This window comes from Leopardus geoffroyi, chromosome X, assembly GCF_018350155.1.
Source record: "Leopardus geoffroyi isolate Oge1 chromosome X, O.geoffroyi_Oge1_pat1.0, whole genome shotgun sequence".
NCBI lineage: Eukaryota > Metazoa > Chordata > Mammalia > Carnivora > Felidae > Leopardus > Leopardus geoffroyi.
The window spans coordinates 33,173,472-33,196,676 of NC_059343.1; the positions used below are offsets into that span (position 1 = coordinate 33,173,472).

General features: G+C 40.6%; 1 protein-coding gene across 1 annotated transcript in view; it reads left to right on the forward strand.

Annotated features, from left to right (window-relative positions):
* Nucleotides 1–1,147: 1,147 nt before the first annotated feature.
* The window catches only part of LOC123594326 (cytochrome b-245 heavy chain), a 33,764-nt gene continuing 11,706 nt past the window's right edge, over nucleotides 1,148–23,205 (forward strand). Inside the window, exons 1-7 of the mRNA XM_045471129.1 lie at nucleotides 1,148–1,275; nucleotides 3,586–3,681; nucleotides 4,962–5,072; nucleotides 13,444–13,528; nucleotides 16,319–16,464; nucleotides 18,595–18,785; nucleotides 22,102–22,231. Coding sequence (XP_045327085.1) covers nucleotides 1,231–1,275; nucleotides 3,586–3,681; nucleotides 4,962–5,072; nucleotides 13,444–13,528; nucleotides 16,319–16,464; nucleotides 18,595–18,785; nucleotides 22,102–22,231 — 804 coding nt within the window. The 5' untranslated portion in view covers nucleotides 1,148–1,230. The remainder of the gene's footprint in view (nucleotides 1,276–3,585; nucleotides 3,682–4,961; nucleotides 5,073–13,443; nucleotides 13,529–16,318; nucleotides 16,465–18,594; nucleotides 18,786–22,101; nucleotides 22,232–23,205) is intronic.

Below are 23,205 nucleotides of genomic sequence, written 5' to 3' on the forward strand. Positions count from 1 at the left end.
CTCATACTGGGGTTACCACCCTACCCTCCTGTCTCTTTCGTGTCCTGAAGACAGAGTAGTAGTCAGGAAAAATGCTAAATCTGGCTTTTGGCATCTGCCCCATCTGATATACCTTTGTTTTGACCCTATTTACATAGCTAGCCTGCAGGATGCCGTGTCTGCCTAGGAATACTATAGTCACCCAAACGTTTTGCTATATTTGTTATATTTTTACTTCCTGTATTTGTATTTGGTATGATGTGGGATGAGGTTGACAGAGTTAGGCTTTTTTTTTTTTTTTTTTTTTTTTTTCTGGTATCTGGTTAGAAGTGTTGCCAAATTGCTTGGATTGCAAATCCCAACTTTACTATTTCCTAATTGCACGACCTTGGCCAAGTAAGTTTACTGCTCTGGGTCTCAGTTTCCTCAGCTGTAAGTGTACTTATACGAATAGAAACTACTTTAGGGGCTCCTGGCTGGCTCAGTCGGTAGAGGGTGTGATGCTGGATCTCCGGGTTGAGTTTGAACCCCACGTTGGGTGTAGAGATTACTTAAAAATAAAATCTTAAAAAAAAGAAACTACTTTTTTATAGGGATTGAAATGTTATAATCAAGTGAATTTATTTGTATATTGAATTATATGTGTGTGGGGGGGGTCTGTGTTTACACACACGTATGTATCAATTCATATGTACATATTTGTTTGTCTATATATGTATGTGTGTATATATGTGTATGCACACATACACATATGTGTCTTAGAAAATTGGCACGATGTAAGTATGCTATAAACATCAACCATCATTATTGTTATTATTCTTCTCAATGAGACTGTAAATGCTGCTCAGCCTGTCAAAAGATATTTAATGATTTTTACCCAGCACAGAGTCAGGGCTTGTTAAAAAATGCTACTTGATAACTAGTTGTCAAAAAGTTAATTCCGTGTGTAAAATCTGTACCATCATTGGACTGATATTTGTCTCTCAGTTGTGGAAATTGGTTTCGTTTCCTACTATATTTAGTTATGACTGGATTATTACAGACCCCTTTTCTGCAGTGTTTTTTTTCTTGTGGTTTAAAGATTTAAAGTTCTTATGGAAACAAGATTTTCAGTTGACCAATGATTAGCTAATTTCTGATAATAGAAAAGGAAACTGATTGCCCCAAGGCTGCTGTTTTCATTTCCTCATGGGAAGAAGAAGCAGAGCAGAGAAGAAGGGCAGACACACAAAGCATTGATCCTCTGTCACCATGGGGAACTGGGTTGAAAATGAGGGACTCTCCATCTTTGTCATTGTAAGTACCCGCGAGAGACAAATGAGAAGTTCTCGAACTTGTCTGGGTTCTCTCGGAAAATGAAATAGGGCAAAACTTTTTGTTTCTTTGTCTTGTTTCTCTGAGAAATTGTGTTGAAACTAATTTACTGTGTGAACATACTTCTAATCTGTAAGCCATAAGCCGGACTGAGTGCATTCTTCCAAACTTATTAATGGAAAGAATGTATCTGGAGGCTCACTTCACCTACTTTATTTCTTGAGTCTTTGGGAGTACTAAATTAGCCAGCATCTCGCTGAGGGAGTAGAAGACATTTCATGCTAATGATCTCCGAGAATAAGTTGTTTATTGGTATTTACTCAGAGGCAAATTTCTCTACTTTTTATGTGTTTATACCACTTAAAAATGGGTAATCGTAATTTTACACCATTTTCCAAATAACAGGTACAAGACTGGCTCATGTATGGAAAATTGGCCTTTATTCAGTAATTACACCAAAAATAATTGAAGATCTCAACTTTCTTTTTTTAAAAAGTACTTTTTCTCTCTGCTGTAAACTTGAGCTGTTTACAAGGTTTATAAAAATTCAAGGGAAAGTAATTGAAATAAACTAGACTCATATATACAGTGGATATACGATATATATTATATATATAAATCAATATAATCCATCTCGAGAAACAATTTTTGTAGGTGAGGATATGGCTAATTTTCAAATAGGCATGTTAATCTCTTTAGTTTTTTAACATAACAAAGATGAACTATTATTTTAAGATGGCAGTCTCGGCAAAACAATCACAGGCAATTGGGAAGACAGAAATGTGATTTATAAATAGCCTTTCCACTTGATCTTAGCCAAAAGGCCGAAAAGCGATATATAAATAGCCTTTCCAAATAGCCAATGGAAGTATTATATAGATGTTAAAAAGAGCACCTACGACTGGAATTTTTGAAAGAATTTTTCATGAAGTAAATACTGAGTCTTTGAGTTGTACACACAGAGAGGAATTAGTGGCATAAATAAAGTAAAAACAAGAAATATCACGTCAAACAATTAGGCCAAACCAACGTTCTAATGCAATATAGAATTCTTCTGAGGACTCAGACCTGTTAACTTGATTTCTTACCACCATTTTAAGAACAGATTACTCCTACAGAAACCAAGTTCATGTTTATACTTTTAGTTCCTACCAGAGTTTTCCCCAGGAGATGGCCTCCTTCTAAATTACACACTCATACACCTGAAAATAAAGACACAGCTTGGAAAGCAAGAGTAAGAATGACAAGGTTAGGTAATGGAGAAATTGTTTTAGTATGTTCTTCTTAAAGAGAGATTGTTCTCAAGCACCTATGGACATTTAATAGCGTCAAAGCACAGGTAAGAAAAGATCACTATAGAGCTGAAGGTAGAGGACTGGGCAGTGTTACCATGTAGTCAGTTCTTGGGATGAAATGAGCAGTCAAAATGTAGAAGGGTCTCTTTTTTTTTTTCCTTTTTCATCCCCAAAAATGCCCTCCTTAATGCCTGTCACCCATTTAACCCATCCCCCCACCTACTGCCCCCTCCAGCAGCCCTTAGTTTATTCTCTGTATTAAAGAGTCTCTTATAGTTTGCCTCCCTCTCTGTTTTTATCTTATTTTTCTTTTCCTTCCCCTATGGTCATCTGTTGTGTTCCTCAGATTCCACATATGAGTGAAGTCATATGATATCTGTCTTTCTCTGACTGACTTATTTCATTTAGCATAATACCCTCTAGTTCCATCCTCTTAAAAAAATCCCATGCCCCTCACCCCCTCATTGATGCTTAATATCCCCTCTTTCAAAAGTTTGGCAAAACTTACCAAACAGAATTAAAGACTCCACATTTTAGCTGATGTGACTCTCACTAGCTGAGGGTTGGGATGCCGTGTGGGGGAGGGAGGCACCCGTGAGAGTAGAACACGACGTCTTACCAATGTGGGGGACAGCACAGTAACATCTTCCTTTCCCTTCTTTTTTTGAGAAGACTCACCTGCCATTATCTATCTGTCTAAAGCTAAGAAGAAAAGAGGAGGCAGAAGAACAGAGGGGAGATAGATTGATAACAACCTGGTGTACTGGCCAGTAGTAAAACAATCATGGGTAACAAGACAAAGTGGAAAGGTCAATTACAAGGTGTAGAGGCACTGTTGTGGGCAAGAGCTGGCTTTCAGCTGGCTACACCCAGCTTTCTAACCACCTTTGTTGAAGGCTAGACTTGGGGAAGCCCTGACCCTGGTCTGACACTGATCTTATGTGAAATCTGCCCAGTGAAATGTGGAATCTTTATGCAACTATTTCTCTTTGTGCAGATAATATGGCTGGGGTTGAACGTCTTCCTCTTTGTCTGGTACTACAGATTCTATGCGTTGAGAAAGACATTCTTTTACACTCAAAAACTTCTGGGGGTAAGTATAAGTCCCATCTCATGCAATATTGACTGGCTCATGTTTCTAATCAAAGATTCTGTTTCATATTCCTTTCAACACTTTAAATAAATGTTCTGATCAACTCGAACAGCGCCATCAGCATTGCCCCCTCCATTGCAACCACCTGGGCAAGAAGCTTTAGGCCTTCCAGAGTGGGAGAAACAAAAAGTGTGTCAGAGAGTCCCAGTGGCATCCCTTCCCTCCCAAGGACTACTGTGCCACTGTTTAGTTTAAAGAAGAAATCTAATACCAACTCTGGCGTGGCAGGCAAGGTTGGAGAGATCAATCCAAGGATGACATGGGTGGGACAAGTGAGTCTTCCCGTGTTCTTTAAATCATCTGATTCCTGACACTTTTGTGCATGGAGAGCCCTGGGCCTGGTAGCATGTTGTGAAATTGTCTTCAGGAAATAAGCCTCTCCCTACAGATGCAGCCTTTGAGGAACTTGCCCAAGGGTCGCTTTCACTGACTAGGCCAGCAGAGGAAGGCCCCCATCTTTCCTTGGATCCACTGGCATTCTTGATTTCCTTGATCTGCCAGGGTTCTGCTTCATGACACATGAAGATAATTACGATCACAGCTGCCCCTACAGGAAATCACTTCTTATATCATGCTGAAACCATGAATTCATTACTTAATACTAATGATAATATGTATTATATATCACTTGTATAAATAATTATAATACATAATCATACTACGCTATTATAGCTATTGTTAACTTATTCACATTGATACTGAGGAGGAGGATTTCCCTTTTCTTCCCTCTCCAAAATAGGCAACTTATTTAGGCATCACAAAGAACAATTATAATGCCAAAGCATTACAACATACCAACCGAGGTTACTTCTGAAGTGAGTCTAAGTGCCAAGAAAATCTTTAGAAAGCCCCAGTTTCTATACTGAACCCTAATTAATGATACACATGCTTAAGTACTTAGGGGAAAGTGATGTCTGCTACTTACTTTGAAATGCATCAAAACTAAGCTGTGTTGATGGATAGACAGAGGGATGGGTAGATGGATGGATAGATATGTGATAGTGGAATCTGGGAGTTGGGTAAACAGGCATTCATTGCGAAATTACTTCAAATTCTCTTTATGTTTGAAAATGTTCATAGTAAAATGTTGGGGTGGGAGAGAAGGGCCAGATTAAAACAAAGGATCCCAGCAGGCCCTAAAGGTAAACTCTTAGCTCTGAAGGACCTTCCTCCTCAGATAACCTGATACCCTTCCCCACTCCCTATCCTGCATCTTCCAGATCGCACTGCCATTGGCCAGGGCCCCTGCAGCCTGCCTGAATTTCAACTGCATGCTGATTCTGCTGCCAGTCTGTCGAAATCTGCTCTCCTTCCTCAGGGGTTCCAGTGCGGTAAGAGCAAACATTTACAAAGTTGAATTTTGAAGTTTGAAGAAAAGCAAACTAATGGTTTGTGAGGATTCCAACCTCTGTACAATATGCATGAGCCAAGCCATGCCTGATTCTCCATTTTATTTGTATATTCATTGTTGATGGAGCTCCCTAGGACAGCCATTTAACTTGGAATAGACGTAAAAACAACAACCCACCAACCTGCACCTCGAGAAGAGCAATAAAACACTTGCGCATGTGTGCACACACATACACACACACACCAGACATCTGTAACATATTACGGGCTTTGTGATGCTGACATGGGATTTGGGAATTGATCTTACAGTGCCATGTTTTTCAAAATTTTTAAGTCAGAGAAAATCTCTTTGTGGATAGCGTCCCAGGCAGATGGAATCAATGAGTGATGAGTATAATGAGGGCGACTAAGAGGTGTCAAGTCCATGGAATTGAGGAGTTCAGAGCTTTCTAAATGCTCAGGGATTTTTTTAACCCTCACTTCGACAAGTTTGCGAGCCCCTAAATGTACTATGCTAGAAGAAAGAAAAGATTATGTAAGAATAAACTGTGTAACCTATAAAATGTTATGTGAATTTATTATTATTATTATACAAAGATTAGAAACAAGGCACTTATAACCTACTTAGATCTGTGTACTCAAATAAATATGATACAAAGCAAAATATTATGGGTTCCACAAAACATTAGACGTAAGGGGCTATATTTATTTGGTAAAGATGGCAACAAATATGGGCATATAGGGATAAAATAAGCACTAGGAGATGTAAATGAGAGAGAAAGACATCCTGCGTGGAGAAGATAGAATGGGCCAAAGCACAGAAAATAGTGAGGAAATTATATTCTTGAAAGCCCCATATAAGCATGACATGTGGCTTCTCTTTGGATTTGTTGGCTATTCCTGGCCACACCAAACAGTGTAGCTAGGAAAAGTTAGGGATTGACGTCTTGGTGGGACCCATTCTACTGGATCATTAGTAACTAATAGCCTCTGTTTTTCTTCTTAATAAAATGTCTATGTTTTATATTAACTAGCTTTAAAAAATCTCTTAGGTAGAGATAATTTATAGAAGAGACCAGGGAGCAATCCACTTTGATGGGGATGTAGGGATTGTAAAGGGCAGGTGTCTGAGGTAAGGCAGCAGAGGAGAGCTGGAGCTTTGCTGGTAAACTAGGACGTTAAATGTATAGCCGAGAAGTTAATACTTAATTTGGCAATCACGGAATATTTGGGGGAAGGAAAGTGATCTAAACTGTCGATAACAAGTAGAATTTGCCTTGAATTCTGCCCTGTTTTTCCTAGTCTTACTAAATTTGTTGGTTGATTTATAAATATAAGATGAGCAGGACACAGCTAACAGTAGACATCGATTACAAGGGTTTCTTTGTTTTTTATTTTTTTAATGTTTATTTATTTTGAGAGAGAGAGGGAGAGAGAGAGACAGAGAACAAGTGGGAGAGGGGCACAGAGAGAGGGAGACACAGAATCAGAAGCGGGCTCCAGGCTCCAAGCTGTCAGCACAGAGCCCAACATGGGGCTCAAACTCACAAACCGTGAGAGTCAGACACTCAACCAGCTGAGCCACCCAGGCGCCCCTGATTACAAGGATTTCTAAATAATATTCTCAATCACAAAGGTCAAATTCCATTTGATTTCAAGTTCTATCAATGAGCCACCTAAAAACTACAGTGCTTGGTGTATTGTAGGTACCCAGTGAACATTTGCTAAATGAAACTCATGCACTGTAACTTTTTGTTTTTAGGAAGGCACGATTCATTTTTGTAGCCTTCCTCTTAGTCCCATTTGAATACTCTCTATTTACAGGAAGTAAATCCTGAGAAACAGGCAAAGTTTTCACCAGGAAGGCCCATTAAGAAATCCTTGTTACCTCACAGGCCCAAATTGCACTGCCATTGAACGGCCATGACCCATGAAATGCACATGTCATAATGGCTGCGTTTAGGCTTCTTGTGGTCCAGGAGGGAAGATCTTCATGAGGGTCTTCTAAAAGTATATATAAAAGTATATAGCAGCACTCTCAACAATAGCCAAATTATGGAAAGAGCCTAAATGTCCATCAACTGGTGAATGGATAAAGAAATTGTGGTTTATATACACAATGGAGTACTACGTGGCAATGGGAAAGAATGAAATATGGCCCTTTGTAGCAACGTGGATGGAACTGGAGAGTGTTATGCTAAGTGAAATAAGCCATACACAGAAAGACAGATACCATATGGTTTCACTCTTATGTGGATCCTGAGAAACTTAACAGAAACCCATGGGGGAGGGGAAGGAAAAAAAAAAGGTTAGAGTGGGAGAGAGCCAAAGCATAAGAGACTCTTAAAAACTGAGAACAAACTGAGGATTGATGGGGGGTGGGAGGGCGGGGAGGGTGGGTGATGGGTATTGAGGAGGGCACCTGTTGGGATGAGCACTGGGTGTTGTATGGAAACCAATTCGACAATATATTTCATATATTGAAAAAAAAAGAAAAGAAATAGAGTAATATTTAATATACTAATATTATTTAATATATTTGTTAATTATTTAATAAATAAATTTATTTATAAAAATAAATAAAATTTCATGATTATAATAATTGTTTATTAATATATTAATATGTTAATAATATTTAATATATATTAAATAATAGAGTAATATATACTCTAAAAGTATATATTAATTGACCAAGCCTGTCAACTGCTGACTTGTCAGTCAACAAATATTTGCTAAGTGCCAGCTATATTCTAAGCACTGGGGACACATGGTGAGTAAAGAGTAGGATATGAATAGGCCATGAGCTCAAGGAGCTTAGAGTTTTATGAAAGAGAATAAACACGTGATTTCAAAGTTAGAAACAGTGATGTTCTTATTTATTACATATGCTACTGCCACCATCCTACTGGACATTAGTGTCAGCTCCTTTGCCTGAGTTCTGTAGACTCAAGGCTGGCTTTTGTAATTTCTCCCAAATTTCACATAAACGTCTAATTTAGGTGAGTTGAGTTCATGGCATGTGTGGTAGGACCAGGTGTACACAAAATAGAACTTTTATGTTTCTGTAGTGGTCACGTTAGAGAAACTCATGTTATACCCCATTAAACATGCACTTCTTTTTAGTTCCATTTCTCACTTAAATTTTTTTTCTCTCTTAAAGTTAGAATGGAGCATAGAAATCTGCTGAGATGACTCAGTGATCTCCCTTACACTTGAATGTTAGCTTAGTGAGATCAGGCAAGGCTCTAGGTGACAGTAACAGAAGAGAAAATTCCCTCTAGAAGTCAATGGCAAAAGGCCAAGAGGTAGTTCAGTGAGGAAGCCACGGGACATGACGGCAGCTTGGGTAATTAGGAGGCGGCTGGTGATAATTCAGAAGTGACTCAAAAGAATAAGAATGGTATCTTTGTAACGAGGAGGGACAAAAAAGCCCTGGGCAGTCACAGGCAGCAAAGCCCTTCCTTCTCACCCCACCAACCAGCCGCCTTGCTCCCTTTTCACAAACGGTAAGAAATTGTATCTGGAAGCCCCATATAAGCATGTCTTGTGGTTTTTCCTTGGGATTTTTTTTTTTTTTTTTTTTTTTTTTTTTTGCCATCCTGAGATACCATAGAGGGTAACTTGGGAAAATTAGGGATTGGTGCCTTGGTGAGACCCATTCCGGTCCTGGCCCATTAGTGACTAATGGCCTCTGTTTTTCCTTTCATGAGATGTACATGTTTCATATTAACTAGCTTTTTAAATTAAAAAAAGAATTTATAAGTTTATTTATTTATTTTGAGAGAGTCAGAGACAGCATGAATGGGGGAAGGGCAGAGACAGAGGGAGAGAGACAGAGAATCCCAAGCAGGCTCTGCAATGTCAGCGCAGAGCCCGATGAAGGGCTCAGTCCCATGAACTGTGAGATCCTGACCTGAGCCAAAATCAAGAGTCTTTCACGTAACCTGTCGAGCCACCCAGGCACCCCTTTATTAACTAGCTTTTTTAAAAAAAAACACTACCTATTAAGATCAGACTATTACCGAATGGACCTTTTTATCTCCCAAGCACATTTCTCCATTGTTCTGGCATTCAATTTCATTTTCTGTAACAGTCAGATGCTCAAGCTGATAGGGGGCATGAGAATCTATGGTTGCAGATTTCTCATGATCCATATTGATGATGATGAAGGTAGAACTCTGTAGAGACACTGTGGAGGCCACTTCAAAACTACTTTCCTTTTCTTCCACTTCAGCATGCAGGAGCCAGTGTATTTTCCCCCAAAAGTTTCAAAATAATTTGTCAGGAAGAAGAAAAGCAAGCAGCATGGCAAGTATAGACATGTGGGTAAATACCTCTCTATAGGTTTATAATAATCATCTTAGGTTCTAGACTAGTGAAAATGTAATTCATTTAACCAAATAATTACCAAGGGATTTTTTTTTTTTTTACAGTATATGATATATTGCTCTGTATATAGGAAGCTTACTCCACAGCTGGGGAGCCAAGCCCTACTCACTGAAAAGTTAAATCATGATACAAGAAAACCCTCAAATATTTATAAAGCACTTCTCAGTGAATCTATGAAACAGATCTATGGGGAAAGAACTACGATAAATATATAGGCAAGGAAGTTAGAAACTGAGCATATTATTCAATGTCACATAGCTAGGTGTTAGAGCAGAGATCCAACATGGGTATATCGGATGGCAAAACTTGCTCTCTGAAATGTAATTCAGTACTGGTTTCTGATCCCGCTAATTGCCATTCTCTCTGTCTTAGGACTCCAATTTGTCTGCCATAACCCCAGTAAGGGCTATGGTAATTATCTCTTACTATGTGACAAATGTCCACAAATTCAGTGGCTTAACACAACCCCCATTTATTAGCTCACAGTTCTGTAGATGAGAAGTTCAGCACCCTGCAGGTCTGCAGGTGGTTGGGTTCTCCACTCAGCATATCACAAGGCAGAAGCCAAGGTGCCTACTGGGTTGACTTCTCAAATGGAAACTCTGGGTTGAAATCTTCCCAGCTCATTCTTGTTGGCAAAATGCAGTTCCTTGCAGTTGTGGGACTGAGGTTCCTGTTTCCTTGCTGACAGTCATTCAGGGGCTGGTCACAGATCCTAAATGTCCCTGTATCCCTTGCCATGTGGCCCCCCCTCCATGTTCAAGCTGGCAACATTGCACCAAATACTTCTTGTGCCTTGAATCTCTGAATTCTTCAGTCTCTGTGTTCTAGACCCAGATTTAAAGGGTCATGAGATTGGTTCAGGCCCATCCAGATAATCTTTCTCATAAGGTCAACTTGGGACTTTAATTACCTCTGCAAAGTTCCTTTTGCCATATAATGTAACAAACTCATAGGAGTGACGTCCTATCATATTCACAGGTCAGGTCCCACTCGCACTCAAACGGAGGAGATTATATAATGTCATTGGGGATCATCTTTGAATTCTGCCTACCTCGAGGAGTTTAAGATACTATGGAGGAACCTAGCGATTGGGAAACAGGAAAAATATATTTCCTTAAAATTGTAAAGAGGGGCGCCTGAGTGACTCAGTCAGTTGGGCGTCTGGCTTTGGCTCAGGCTATGATCTTGTGGTTTGTGACTTTGGGCCCCGCGTCGGGCTCTGTGCTGTCAGCCCAAAGCCCGCTTCAGATCCTCTGTCTCCCTCTCTCTGCCCCTCCCCTCTTCTCTCTCTCAAAAAAATAAACATTAAAAAAAAGAGAGAGGACACCTTCCTTACCTCGCCTTGACCCAGTAGGGTCACTGTAAATAGGCATCAAAAAATTCTTTAAAAAATTTTAAGGGGCACCTGGGTAGGTCAGTCTGTTGGGCATCCAACTTCAGCTCAGGTCATGATCTCACAGCTCATGAGTTCGAGCCCCACGTCGGGCTCTGTGCTGACTGCTCGGAGCCTGGAGCCTGCTTCCGATTCTGTGTCTCCCTCTCTCTCTGCCCCTCCCCCACTTGCGCTCTGTCTCAAACATAGATCAACATTAAAAAAAGATTTTTAAAAATTACATTAAAAATTTTTAACAATTTTTCACTAACAGAAATGTAAACTAAGTGATCTCCAACAGGAAACCCTTATTATGAGAGCCCGAGTTACTGCCCAGCTCCACCAATGGACTCTTAGTCATAGCTGATGCCGTTGTGTCAAGCAACAGTTAGTGTTCCACTAACATTCCCTCCCCACTTCTGGTTCTGCAGCTCATGGGGCAGCTGCCTTCTGGAAGCCCCAGTCATTCTCTGCCTCGGAATTTTCTTTTAGCCTCTCCTGGGGCAAGCCTGAAATGCCAGGGAGTTGATGCCTTGGGACTAGCCCTCAGCCAGTGACAGATAGGAGTTGTTGGATGAATACCTAAACTTTGTAATCCCTCGGGTGAAAAAGGAAAAAAAAAATCCTCTGGGGCATTTTCTACACACTCTCTCAGAGTCCTCGGATCAGCAAGACTATGATGACATGATATATGTTTTGATATGATATGATATGATATGATATGATATGATATGATATATGATAGTGGTCGCTGATCTGATTAATATACCCTTCACTGGTTTCCTTTTCTTCCTAGTCTCACTTCCCCTGACATTGTTTTCTGCGATCACCTTGCAGCTGAGTACTCACACTTAAAATTCTCGTCTTGGGTTTTTAGACACATAGAAAAATAGTGGCGATATCTTTGCAATTGGTTTAGTGGAAAAGGGTATGAATGTTGAAGAAAATAGACTTGGATCCCAGACAGTGTGAGACTTAGCTTTAGGTTTTTTATCTGTAAAATGAGGATAATGATCCTTATCTTGTTGCCACTGAATGCGGTAATGATTTTGCGTAAATTGTCTGGCTCACAGAAAACATTTGATAAAACCGAATTCTTTGTTCCTTTCTCTGGAATCCTCAGTATCTTCCTCACTGCAATCCCAAGAACCTGTTGTCATGTTCCCATGCTCTCTTTAGATGTAGCTAACTGAGAGATAGTGGAATAAACACAGTTTTCCACACAACCACATTCTTTTCCTATAAAATCAGAAAATTTTATTGAAAAATAAGCAAACCAAAAATTAAACATCTTTAGAATAAATTGAATGTGTTTAGAACCAGATGCTTATAATACCTAAGATTGTCTTTGGCACTCGGCTCTTCTCAAAAGGTTCTTTGTATCTCTGTGGCAGTACGTTTAGACTGGAGAACAAAACAGCCAGAGCGAGCATTTGACCGGTTTCTAGGAGGGCAAAGCTTTGACTCAACCATAAAGCAGGGTGTTTCTTTTTCTACTTTGGGCATTGACCTGAATCAAGATTCACACCCACATCTTCTAACATGCATCAGTAAGACAGTTACGCCAGAGTACTGACCAAAATACTATTTTTAATGTCAGACTAATCATGCAAGGTACGAAATATCAGAATACTGATACTTCTGGCATCCGATACTCTGGATTTAAATCCCAGCTCTGCCACTTATTAACTATGTGACCTAAGGCAAGGTGACCTCTCTACGCCTTTTTGCCTAGTCTGGTATATAGTGATAAAAATGGTACCTCCCTGATAGGATTGATGTAAGAATGAAAAGTGTCAAAATGCATATAAAACACTTAAACCAGCTCTTTGCACAAGCTCTTTACAAATATTAGCTATTGTTATTTTTGCTATTATTATTTGTTTAATGATATCTCCTTGTGATGTTTATCAACAGAGGCAGGTGGAAAATTTTTTCTCCTCCCATAGTGTATGTCTTAGAAGGATGTTGTTCTCAAACTATTCACTTGTTCTAGAACTGTTCACTTGTCTGTGTCCCCATTAGACTTTCAGGGTCATGTGAAATGCATACACCTTTTCTCTTGGAGGGAATCCTATTAGCTTGCCAGTATTCTGGGATAGCTGACACTTGAATCTCTCAACTGACTAACACTTAAGTTACTGGTTAACATCTTCTTGAGGATGAACCTTTGCTAACTGCCCAGGGTGGGACCGTGAGAGCTCACATACATTCTGGGGCAGGGGAAAGTGATGGAGAAGACAGAGAAGAGCTCTCCCCCTTCAGGTCCAAGTGAAATAGGCAGAAATGGATTGTAGGGACCTAAGGCTTGCTGGTCAACAAACCTTAGGCTTCTTGGGCTGAGCTGGTTGTGCCTGTGTGTGGTTACTGCAGGGACCTATCAGGTATGCCACTTACCAGCTGTTTGACCTTGGGAAGATGACTACACATATCTGAGCCTCAGTTTTTTCATCTGTCAAATGCGTCGAATGACATCGTTTTTAGGGTGGTTGTGAGAATGAAATGAGATGATATGTATCTACTGCCTGGCGCATGGAAAGCCTTCTTGTTGCCAATTACTATTTTGTTCTTTTCCCCTTAATCCAAAGTGCTGCTCGACAAGAATTCGAAGACAACTGGACAGGAACCTCACCTTTCATAAAATGGTGGCATGGATGATTGCACTTCACACTGGTAAGCTTATTAAGATATTTGAGACTGCAAAGAAAACTTGGAACCAGAGAGTTCCCTCTATTCCTAGATACCTTTTTTAAATTTGTTTTTTATTTGTTTTTAATTTTTTTAATGTTTATTTTTGAGAGAGAGAGAGAGAGTCAGAGTGTGAGCAGGGGAGGGGCAGAAAGAGAGGGAGACACAGAATCCGAAGCAGGCTCCGCGCTGTGTGCTGACAGCACAGAGCCCGACACGAGGCTCAAACTCATGAGCCTTGAGATCATGGCCAGAGCAGAAGTTGGATGTTTAACCAACTGAGCTACTCAGGCGCCCCTAGATACCTTTTTTAAAATAAGAGATCAGCCTTTTTAGGTAGATCAAGTGGTGATTGGATATGTTGTATTTTTTAATTTTTTAAATTGAAGTATACATACAATATTATAATACATACAACATATACATATACAATACATATAATACATACAATATTATATTGGTTTCATGTGTATGACATAGTGATCCGACAATCACATACACTATAAAATGCTCACCATGATCAGTGTAGTTACCGATAACACAAAGTTATTACAGTATTATTAACTGTATTCCCTATGCTGTACCTTATATCCCTGTGAGTTGTTTTATAACTAGAAGTTTATATCTCTTAATCTCCTTTACCTATTTTGCCCATCCTTTCACCCCCAACCCCTCTGGCAACCACCAGTTTGTTCTCTGTATTTATGAGTCTGCTTCTGTTTTATTTGTTTGTTTTGGTTTTTAGATTCTATGTATAAATGAAATCATACGGTATTTATCTTTCTCTGTCTGATTTATTTCACTTAGTATAATATCCTCTCTAGGTCCATCCATGTTGTTGCAAATGTCAAGATCTCATTCTTTTTTTATCGCTGAGTAATATTCCATATATATATACATGTATGTATATATATGTATATATGTATGCACATACATGTATATGTGTGTGTGTGTGTGTGTGTGTGTGTATATATATATATATATATATATATATATATATATATATAATAACGTCTTCTTTTATCCATACCAAATGGTTGAATTTGATTTTTAACTCTGCTATCGGACACTTAGGTTGCTTCCATAGCTCAGCATTGTAAATAATGCTGCTCTAAACATAAGGGTGCGTATATCTTTTCAAATTAGTGTTTTCATTTTCTTTGGGTAGAATCCCTGGGTCAGATGGTACTTCCTTTTTGTTTTGTTTTTTTGTTTGTTTGTTTTTTTGAGGAGCCTCCATGGGGTTTTCCATAGTGGCTGCACCAATTTACATTCCTGCCAAGATATGCTGTACTTTTTGAATGAATTCTGTTAAAAAATATTCATCACTCTTTCTTTCATCCCACTATTAGGATTTATTCAATTCCTAAAACTTTTTTTATCTTAGGCTCTTCTGACAAAATCCCAGCGTCTTCACCCTTTTCCACTCTTTTTAATATAAAAAAAAATTTGTTAGTTCACAAACGAGAGCTTTTATTTATCCATTACAAAAATACTAGGTTAAACATTTAGATTTATGGATTTCTTGCAGTAATGCTGCAGGGGCCACAACCCGTAAGTTGAGAAGATATCTTATCTTAAGGGTAAGGTAGCCCTTATGAGCTAAGCATCTTCTTTATTGTGTTATTGTTATTATTATATATAATAGGTATACATATGTATATATGTATGCTATATTATGTGTTGTTATTATTATCATTATTAAAGTGGTGGTGTTGGCACAAGGGATGCATCTGGAACCCTTACCAAATCTCCACTAATTCACTTAATAAATAAGGGCTGTGCCAGGCGATAGGCATGCACACAGGCACGGTGATAAACAAAGGAGACTTTTATTCTGCCCTTAAAGAGTCTGTCCCTAATTTGAGTAAAATAGGCTTAGATTGCAGGTGTTTAAACTGGGCGTCTCTTCTCCTATTAGTAGATCATGAAGGCTTTCTGTGGCAAACAAAATGGCTCAAAAGCAAAATGCATGATAAAATCTTATTAGAATGTAACATAGTGTAATGGTTAAGGGCATAGATTTGAGTGCCAGATTGCTTGGATTTGATTCTTAACTCTGCTACTTCCTAGCTTGATGATCTTGGGCAAGATATTTAAGTATTCTATGCCCCAGTTTCCTCATCTGTAAGATGAGGTGATGATAATCGTCCCTACATCATTGGATCAATATAAGGATAAAGTAATTAAAGGCATGTTTAACAGTTCTTGGTACCTAGTAAGTTGTATGTAAGTGCTTGTTAAGTAAGGAATGCAATTTTTAAGAAGATATTCACTGTTATGGCCATTGGTTTATATCATATCAATAAAATTTTGTTATCTTTCTGGAGTAATGTCAGAGTCAGGTGAATGGGTCCGCTAAAGGCATATATTACATGAGAGTCTTCCTGTTTGAACATAAATATATCAGGGGGAGAGAGGCAAAGAGAGCACATCCAAATATCCTCAGAGACCAAGGTTATTTTGTAGAATCTCAGAACTTGATTGGATCTTTAGGATGGTGTCGTTTAGCACCTTCATTTCACAAATGAGGAAACCAAGACCAGAGATGTCAAGTGATTTGTGTATGATCACACAACTAGAGAGTAGCTTACTGACTAGAATTGTCTTGCCCCTGTGGCCTGGAGACCCAGTTCTTATTTGTGAGTGTCTTGGGCCATCCCTGTGTCTCCTTATAACTTATCATAGAGTCAGGGGCTATAGGCAGAAACCCAGCTCATAATAAAATTGTGCATACCCTTCACCCTGTTTGTTTCTCTTCTCTGTCCTCTTCAGCGATTCATACTATTGCACATCTGTTTAACGTGGAGTGGTGTGTGGATGCCCGATCCAACAATTCTGATCCTTATTCAATAGCACTCTCTGACCTTGGAGATAATCCTAATGAAACTTACCTCAATTTTGCTCGAAAGAGATTCAAGGTAAGTCTCCTATTTCCTGATTCAGATGTTCCCTAGACCATTAAAACTGAGGACTAGATTTCAGTGAGTGAAGAACCGCACTTGGCCAGAACAACAACAGTGACAAAAGTTGACTATCAGGGGGACAGTTCTGTAGTTTCTAAGAATGTGGGTACAGAGGAAATGTCTCCCCCACTCCCGACCCCACGTGTGGAGGATCTCTAGAAGTTTTCCAGCTCCTTAAGCTCACCTGTGGAACCCGGAGTAACTCAGGCTCACCCATGACAATGCCCACCATCAAAGAAAGACAGGAACACACAGCCAGTCAAACAAAGTTGGGCTTATTACTTACTGCAGCAAAAGAGGCCTTGCACCATGAGAAAGTCTGGGACATTCCAGGAAGGTGTTAATAGAGGCTTGTTAATAGAGGACATGGACTTGTGTAAGGTGGTTCTGGAGGGGTTTAAGAAAGCAAAGATCTGCTCTGGATCAGGTATGTTTAAGAATTGGGGGTCTTTCTAGGATTGGGTATCTTAGGAATGTTTCTCCAGGAGGCAGAAGGAATAGAATGGGGCTAAATCTGTAATTGGTAAAGAAGCGGCAGTCACTTGTGTTGTTGTCCTGGCTGAGACATAATTCTGGAGTGGTTTTATTTTTGTCTCACTCCACCACAGTCACAGAATGACCTCGTCTGATGCGGGTGTTCTATGCACTTGGTTATGTGAAACAGGGAACACTCCGGCCTCGGTGTTAGTACGAGGCTGACCACTGACTGACAGCTGTCAGAGATGCTTTTCTTCTCTCTTGCCTACAACATCTGAGGGGTGGCCTATGTCTGCTAACCACCATTCCGTGAGAAGCCAGGTGCACTGGGAGTACTCAGCAGTCTTCCAGGAGCAGCCCTTTGGGGCATCCATGACAAGCCCTGCTTCCCTTCCAACAGTGGCTAAAGCTTCCTACACTCAGAGGGAGAAGCTCCAAGTAAGTCATCCTCATGTGCTCAATGGCTTGGGAGGATGGCCGAGTCAAATTACTATACACCCAATTGCAAACGTGTTTCCTTGTGTTTAGCAGAGTATAAGAAAAGCCCCTTAATTTTGCAGAAATAATTCTCCTCGGGCTCTCATGAAGAAAATACTTGCATCAAAGAAAACAGAAATTCTTTTTCTGTAATGTCTGGGATAATTTTCCTTTTGTGTTGTCTGTTGTTTGCACAGCGATGTGTAAGGAAGGCAATGTGACCATACTAGGTGGGCTGACACTGTCACGCTCTGCCTGGATTTCTCTGGACCACTTTTACTCTGTGCTCCCACACCTTTCTGTGTGTTTTCACTTTTGATTTCTGAGACCTGCGTTTCCTCCTCAGAGGACCACTCTGGGGCTATTGGAGCCCCTTTGTCCACAAACTCAGAGAACTGAAAGGGCCTGATGGCTACCTCTCTGGGGGCAGCCCTAGCCAAAAACTGATGGGGGCAGACCATGAAAGCCCATCCTCCTTGTCTTGAGTCAGGATGAACTCTGACGTGTGACTGAGTGTCCACAGTTCCTCGGCAGCATCAGGTGGGAGCTACCCTCTATATACAAAAAAAAAACAAAAACAAAAACAAAAAAAAAAAACAAAACAGCCTGCGATCACCCTCCTTCTTTGACTTGTTCCTCTTTTGTGATCTATTACCCATCTTCTGACCAGTCTCATGCACATGAGCACATGCACCCTCATCTCAAGGTCTACCTGCTTCAGGGGACCCCAGCCTAAGATGTCAGGCATGTCCAGAATACATTTGCAAAACAAAGTACTGTGGTCCTTTCCAAACCAAAGGGAGAAAGCGCTTCAGACCCTTTTAGGGCATCTTCTACTTGGCTGATTTCCTTTATTCGATCCTCCCTTACAACTATTTCAGTGTATCAGTTAGTACTTCCCATGATACCTCAGCCACGTAAATGTTTTCAAATTGAGAAATATCTATTCCAAGTCTGTATCTCTCTCTAGAGAGGGAATACCTATGGCCCTATACACTGGAAAGTTTATAAATAGGTAGTCCTGCATTTGAGAGCCTACCAGTAATGTATGTGTGTGTGTGTGTGTGTGCGTGTTTGTGTGCGTGTGTGTGCGTGTGTGTGCGTGTGTGTGTGCGTGTGTGTATTTTACAGAATCCTGAAGGAGGCCTATATGTGGCTGTGACTCGGTTGGCAGGCATCACTGGTATTGTCATCACACTGTGCCTCATATTAATTATCACCTCCTCCACCAAAACCATCCGGAGATCTTACTTTGAACTGTTTTGGTACACACACCATCTCTTTGTGATCTTCTTCATCGGGCTCGCCATCCACGGAGCTGAGTGAGTGTTTAATTTCCACCGTCGAGTACTTTAAGTCCTTCAGTTTCCAGGTGTGATGCTATTAGAGGCACAGTGGCCTCCTTGTCTACGTGTGGGCAGCCTGTCTTCTGATAGAATATGAGGGGACAACAGGGGTCAGTTTGAGAGAGACCACTCCGCAACATTTTAGTTTCTTCCGCCTGATTCATAGCTATTATTTCTTTAGTTATTTAATAGTAGCTATTATTAATGCAGTTATTTCTAGAAAGCTTGAAAAATGCACCAAAGTTTGAGTGTCTTTGCAAGTGTATAAGGCATGTTAAGGGTGCTGGAGGGGTCTTGGATGTCTGCAGTGATGTTTCTTATGGTTTAATTGCTAGGAAATTAGTCCAACTCCCAAACTTGAGGGGCTAATGATTAAGCAGGTGAAAGCATTTGCTGTAGTTCAATGAGTTTTGATTCAAGCTGGACATTTATTGATTGTCTACCATGTTTGAGGGCTGATCTCAGATACTGTGGGGGAATACTAGAAGGAAAAATACATCGTTATTGCCTTCCAGCCTTCTAATATGATAAAGGTAAGAGCTCTCTTCTATTGAGCACTTGTTATAGACATGAAATGTTTCTTTTAGGTAGAGATGCTCTCACATCCCCATTTCCTGGGGGAGATTGTAGACAAGGAAACAGACTAACAGAGGTAAAATATGTAGCCCAAGTCACCCTGTTTGTAAGTGGCACAGCTGCTCTAAGGCAGGCTGTGACAAATACTCTCATAGAGACTCAGTGCCTGCATGTGTGGTTGGGACAGTTCCCTTATTGGGAATCCTATTTAATATCAGGTTTCCTTTTTATACTATTTCACACCAGCTGGTTCTCACACCTGCACACAAAAGTAGGCGTGGGGAAGTTCCCTGGTGGGTCTGAGGCTCTATAGCTAAGCATGAAGGGAGTAGATACTCAAGGCTCAATGACTCTGCTGAGAGCCAAGTTGGCCTAGAGGTGATTAAGACCTGAGTGTGAAAAGGGGAAGGGCAGGAAGGAGCAGCACTGAGCAACTACTTGTGTGCATTCTTTTTTTTTTTTTAATTTTTTTTTCAACGTTTATTTATTTTTGGGACAGAGAGAGACAGAGCATGAACGAGGGAGGGGCAGAGAGAGAGGGAGACACAGAATCAGAAACAGGCTCCAGGCTCTGAGCCATCATGAGCCATCAGCCCAGAACCCGACGCAGGGCTCGAACTCACGGACCGCGAGATCGTGACCCGGCTGAAGTCGGACGCCCAACCGACTGCGCCACCCAGGCGCCCCTGTGCATTCTTAATCCACTTGCTGACTCCGACCCCTGATCAGCATTTAAGCACCGGGAAATCTGTGTAGACAAAGAATCTCTTGACTTTCCTAAAGCAACTGAAAATCTTTAAATGGGATGTGGTCATAATCCAGCTGTTTCAGAGAATCCTAGAGAAAACAAAATGAATCTCTCCCCATCTCTAGTTTAGTAATTCCGGCACTTTATGCTTGTACAGTTTCTCAACTATACATTTTCCTTTGGAGCAGGCAGAGGAGACGGATTTACCCCACTCTCCATCTGAACAGAATCTGCTACGTACATTGGTTGGCTGATGGCTCACAGTCTCCTGGCCAGGCAGAAGCTGAGCTAGGATTAATATCCAGGTTTTCTGACTTCTGGTCCTGGCAGTGAGAAGACGGGAGAATCCCCTCCTCCCCTTTTTTTCCCTCTCACTTACTCCGCATGTGAACTTGGGCATTAGAAACTTTGATAGTTATCATTTGTTAGACTCTTACTTTGTGCCCGGCATTTTTTATGCATCATGCCAATTGATTACTAAAATAAACCTTTAATTAGGTATTATTATTACCTATTTTACAGCTAAAGAAACTGAGGCTTGGAGGCAGTTCAATAACTTCCCAAGGCCACCAAACTAGCAAGCGGTAGACGTGGGATTTGAAACCAACGCTGTCTGACCTAGGCCCAGAAGTGTTTTCTCCAAATCATTCTGCTTCTAGTTACTAGTTTCTCTAAGCTTCGGTGTTCTCATATGTAAAATGGGGGTGCTAATACTTACCATTCAATCTTGTTATGAGGGTCAACTGAGATAATTTGTGTACAGTGCCTTTCCCCAGGTCTGGCACAGTAATTCTCTGCCCCCAAACGTAAGGACAGAAAGGGATGGTTAACAGCCTTGAATTAGAACAGTCACAGGAGCCTCTGCTTGGCTCAGTCGGCTAAGTGTCTCACCCTTGGTTTTCGCTGAGGTCGTGATCCCAGGGTCGTGGGATCGAGCCCCGTGTCAGGCTCTGTACTGGGTGTGGAGCCTGCTTAGAATTCTCTCTCTCTCTCTCTCTCTCTCTCTCTCTCTCTCTCTCCTTCTGCTCCTCTCCTCCTCTCTGTCTCTCTAAAAATAAGTGTTAAAAAAACCATTTGCAGAATGTACCAAGTGGCACAATAAAGTTTAGCTCCCCCATAGAAACTATTGCAAAGGGCCTTTTGTGCCTCTATTCTCACATATTCTGAAGACCCTGCAATTTATGTTCCTCGAGGTCAGGAACCTGACCTACCTGACCTTGTGCCTCCCTTCCTCTGTTCCCACTAAACCCACATTGTCTTGTGTGTTAGCAGTAGCTCAATTACAGTTTATGGAATTGAAATGAATGGGCTGTGAGCACTTCAAAGGGCACACCATTAGTGCCGACGTCTGTGAGAATGTCATAATCTCCACAGAGTCTTCTTAAATTGAACTTTTTGGTTCAATTTAGGCAATTTGGGTTCAACCGATGAAGCACTTGGACTAAGCCTCAAAGCTACTGTGTATGAGTGTATGGACTGTCAACTACACAAGGGTGCCTGTCCTCAGGGCATAAAATTAGCCCATGCTTTGCTGGCCATACTCTTTGCCTCTAGTACTGCCCTCTCAGAGGGGGCGTCTTTTTCTAATTTGCACCAAGGCACTGTATGGGCTACTCATTGCTCTGTTAGATTTACGGTTTTCCTGTTTCCGTTTGTTTATAAATGAAAGTAACACTCGAAACGGAAGCACAGATGCTCCCTTTAAGAAAACACATATTAATGATCCAAAACTTACCCTGTACGATGTTACCTATACTTTGTGCCATTGTACATATCTTTTTTCTATTGCTGAAGAAGACATATTTTCTTTCCCTTCCTCAAATCTATTCAGAGGGGTCAATAATATATTACTGGTAAATGGAAAGTACAGGATTCATGTTAGAATACTTGAAATATGCCCAGAGTCTCAAAATACTAAGAGCTTGATTTCTTGCTACCAAACCATCCGGACTTACATTTCCTCCCCAGGCGCATTGTACGTGGGCAGACCCCACAGAGTTTAAACCAACACCGTCACGAAATTTGTGAGAAAAAGATCTCAGAATGGGGAAAAATAGAGGAATGCCCAATCCCACAGTTTTCTGGGAACCCTCCTATGGTATGTACAATTCATTGTTACTTTTACGATTTCTTTACCAACCATCTCCAAACTGTGTCTAAGAAATACGTACAAATGTCATAGAGCTGTCCATTACGAAGGCCATGGAAGTGCTAGAATGTTATGTGTCTAGTTTTTTCTGCTACACTTATTGTCTAGAATTATTTCTTGAAAAATAAGGATTGCATTGGTCTGTTCTGAACATCCTGATCTAAAACTTGAAAAAGGATTGTTTTTGAAAGTGCTGTTGGGGTTCAAGAAATTCCATCTCTTCTCTTCTGGATATGAGGCCATGATAGCAGTTAATGATTTCCAGAGGGATTCCATTCTGAGCTGAGTTGGATGACTCAGATAGTCACTTAGAAGGAGCTATGAGCCTCTTTGGATATAAGGTTCCTACCAACACCCAAAGGCTTTGCGTATAGAGCAGGAGTGTGGCAAGGGTGCCCATGGGAAAACATGCGGGAATATTAACCCGCTGTTCAGACCTCCTGTTGGGTGCTCTGCACAATTCCATTTTGTGTATTCTCAATATCTCTGCTCCACTGAGTGAGAAGTGGGCCCTGTGTTCTTCGTATCTTTTCTTCCATTGGCAGGCAGTATACTCTATTGGTCATCATGCTAACCGTTGGTATAAAACTAGGCAAAAATCAACATCTGTATAGGGCTTCTGGACAGGATTATAATTTTTTTAAGCACAGTGTAACAGAAAGGCAGACGTCCCATCTCATTTTCTCCTTAATTTTTTCTACTTTCCTACTATAACAGTTTTCTTCCTCTAAGACACAGTATGCTGTCCAGGGACTTAACATCTTGAAGCAACCTTGCTCATTAATGAAAGCACCAGACGTCTCAATGCACTGCCCCTCTACATACAGACATCAATAGAAAGGAAAAAAAAGGAACTGTATTGCAGGCCCTCATATGGTTTAGGGGAAGGCACATTTCCTTGAAGACAGCTGGAATCAGAGTAC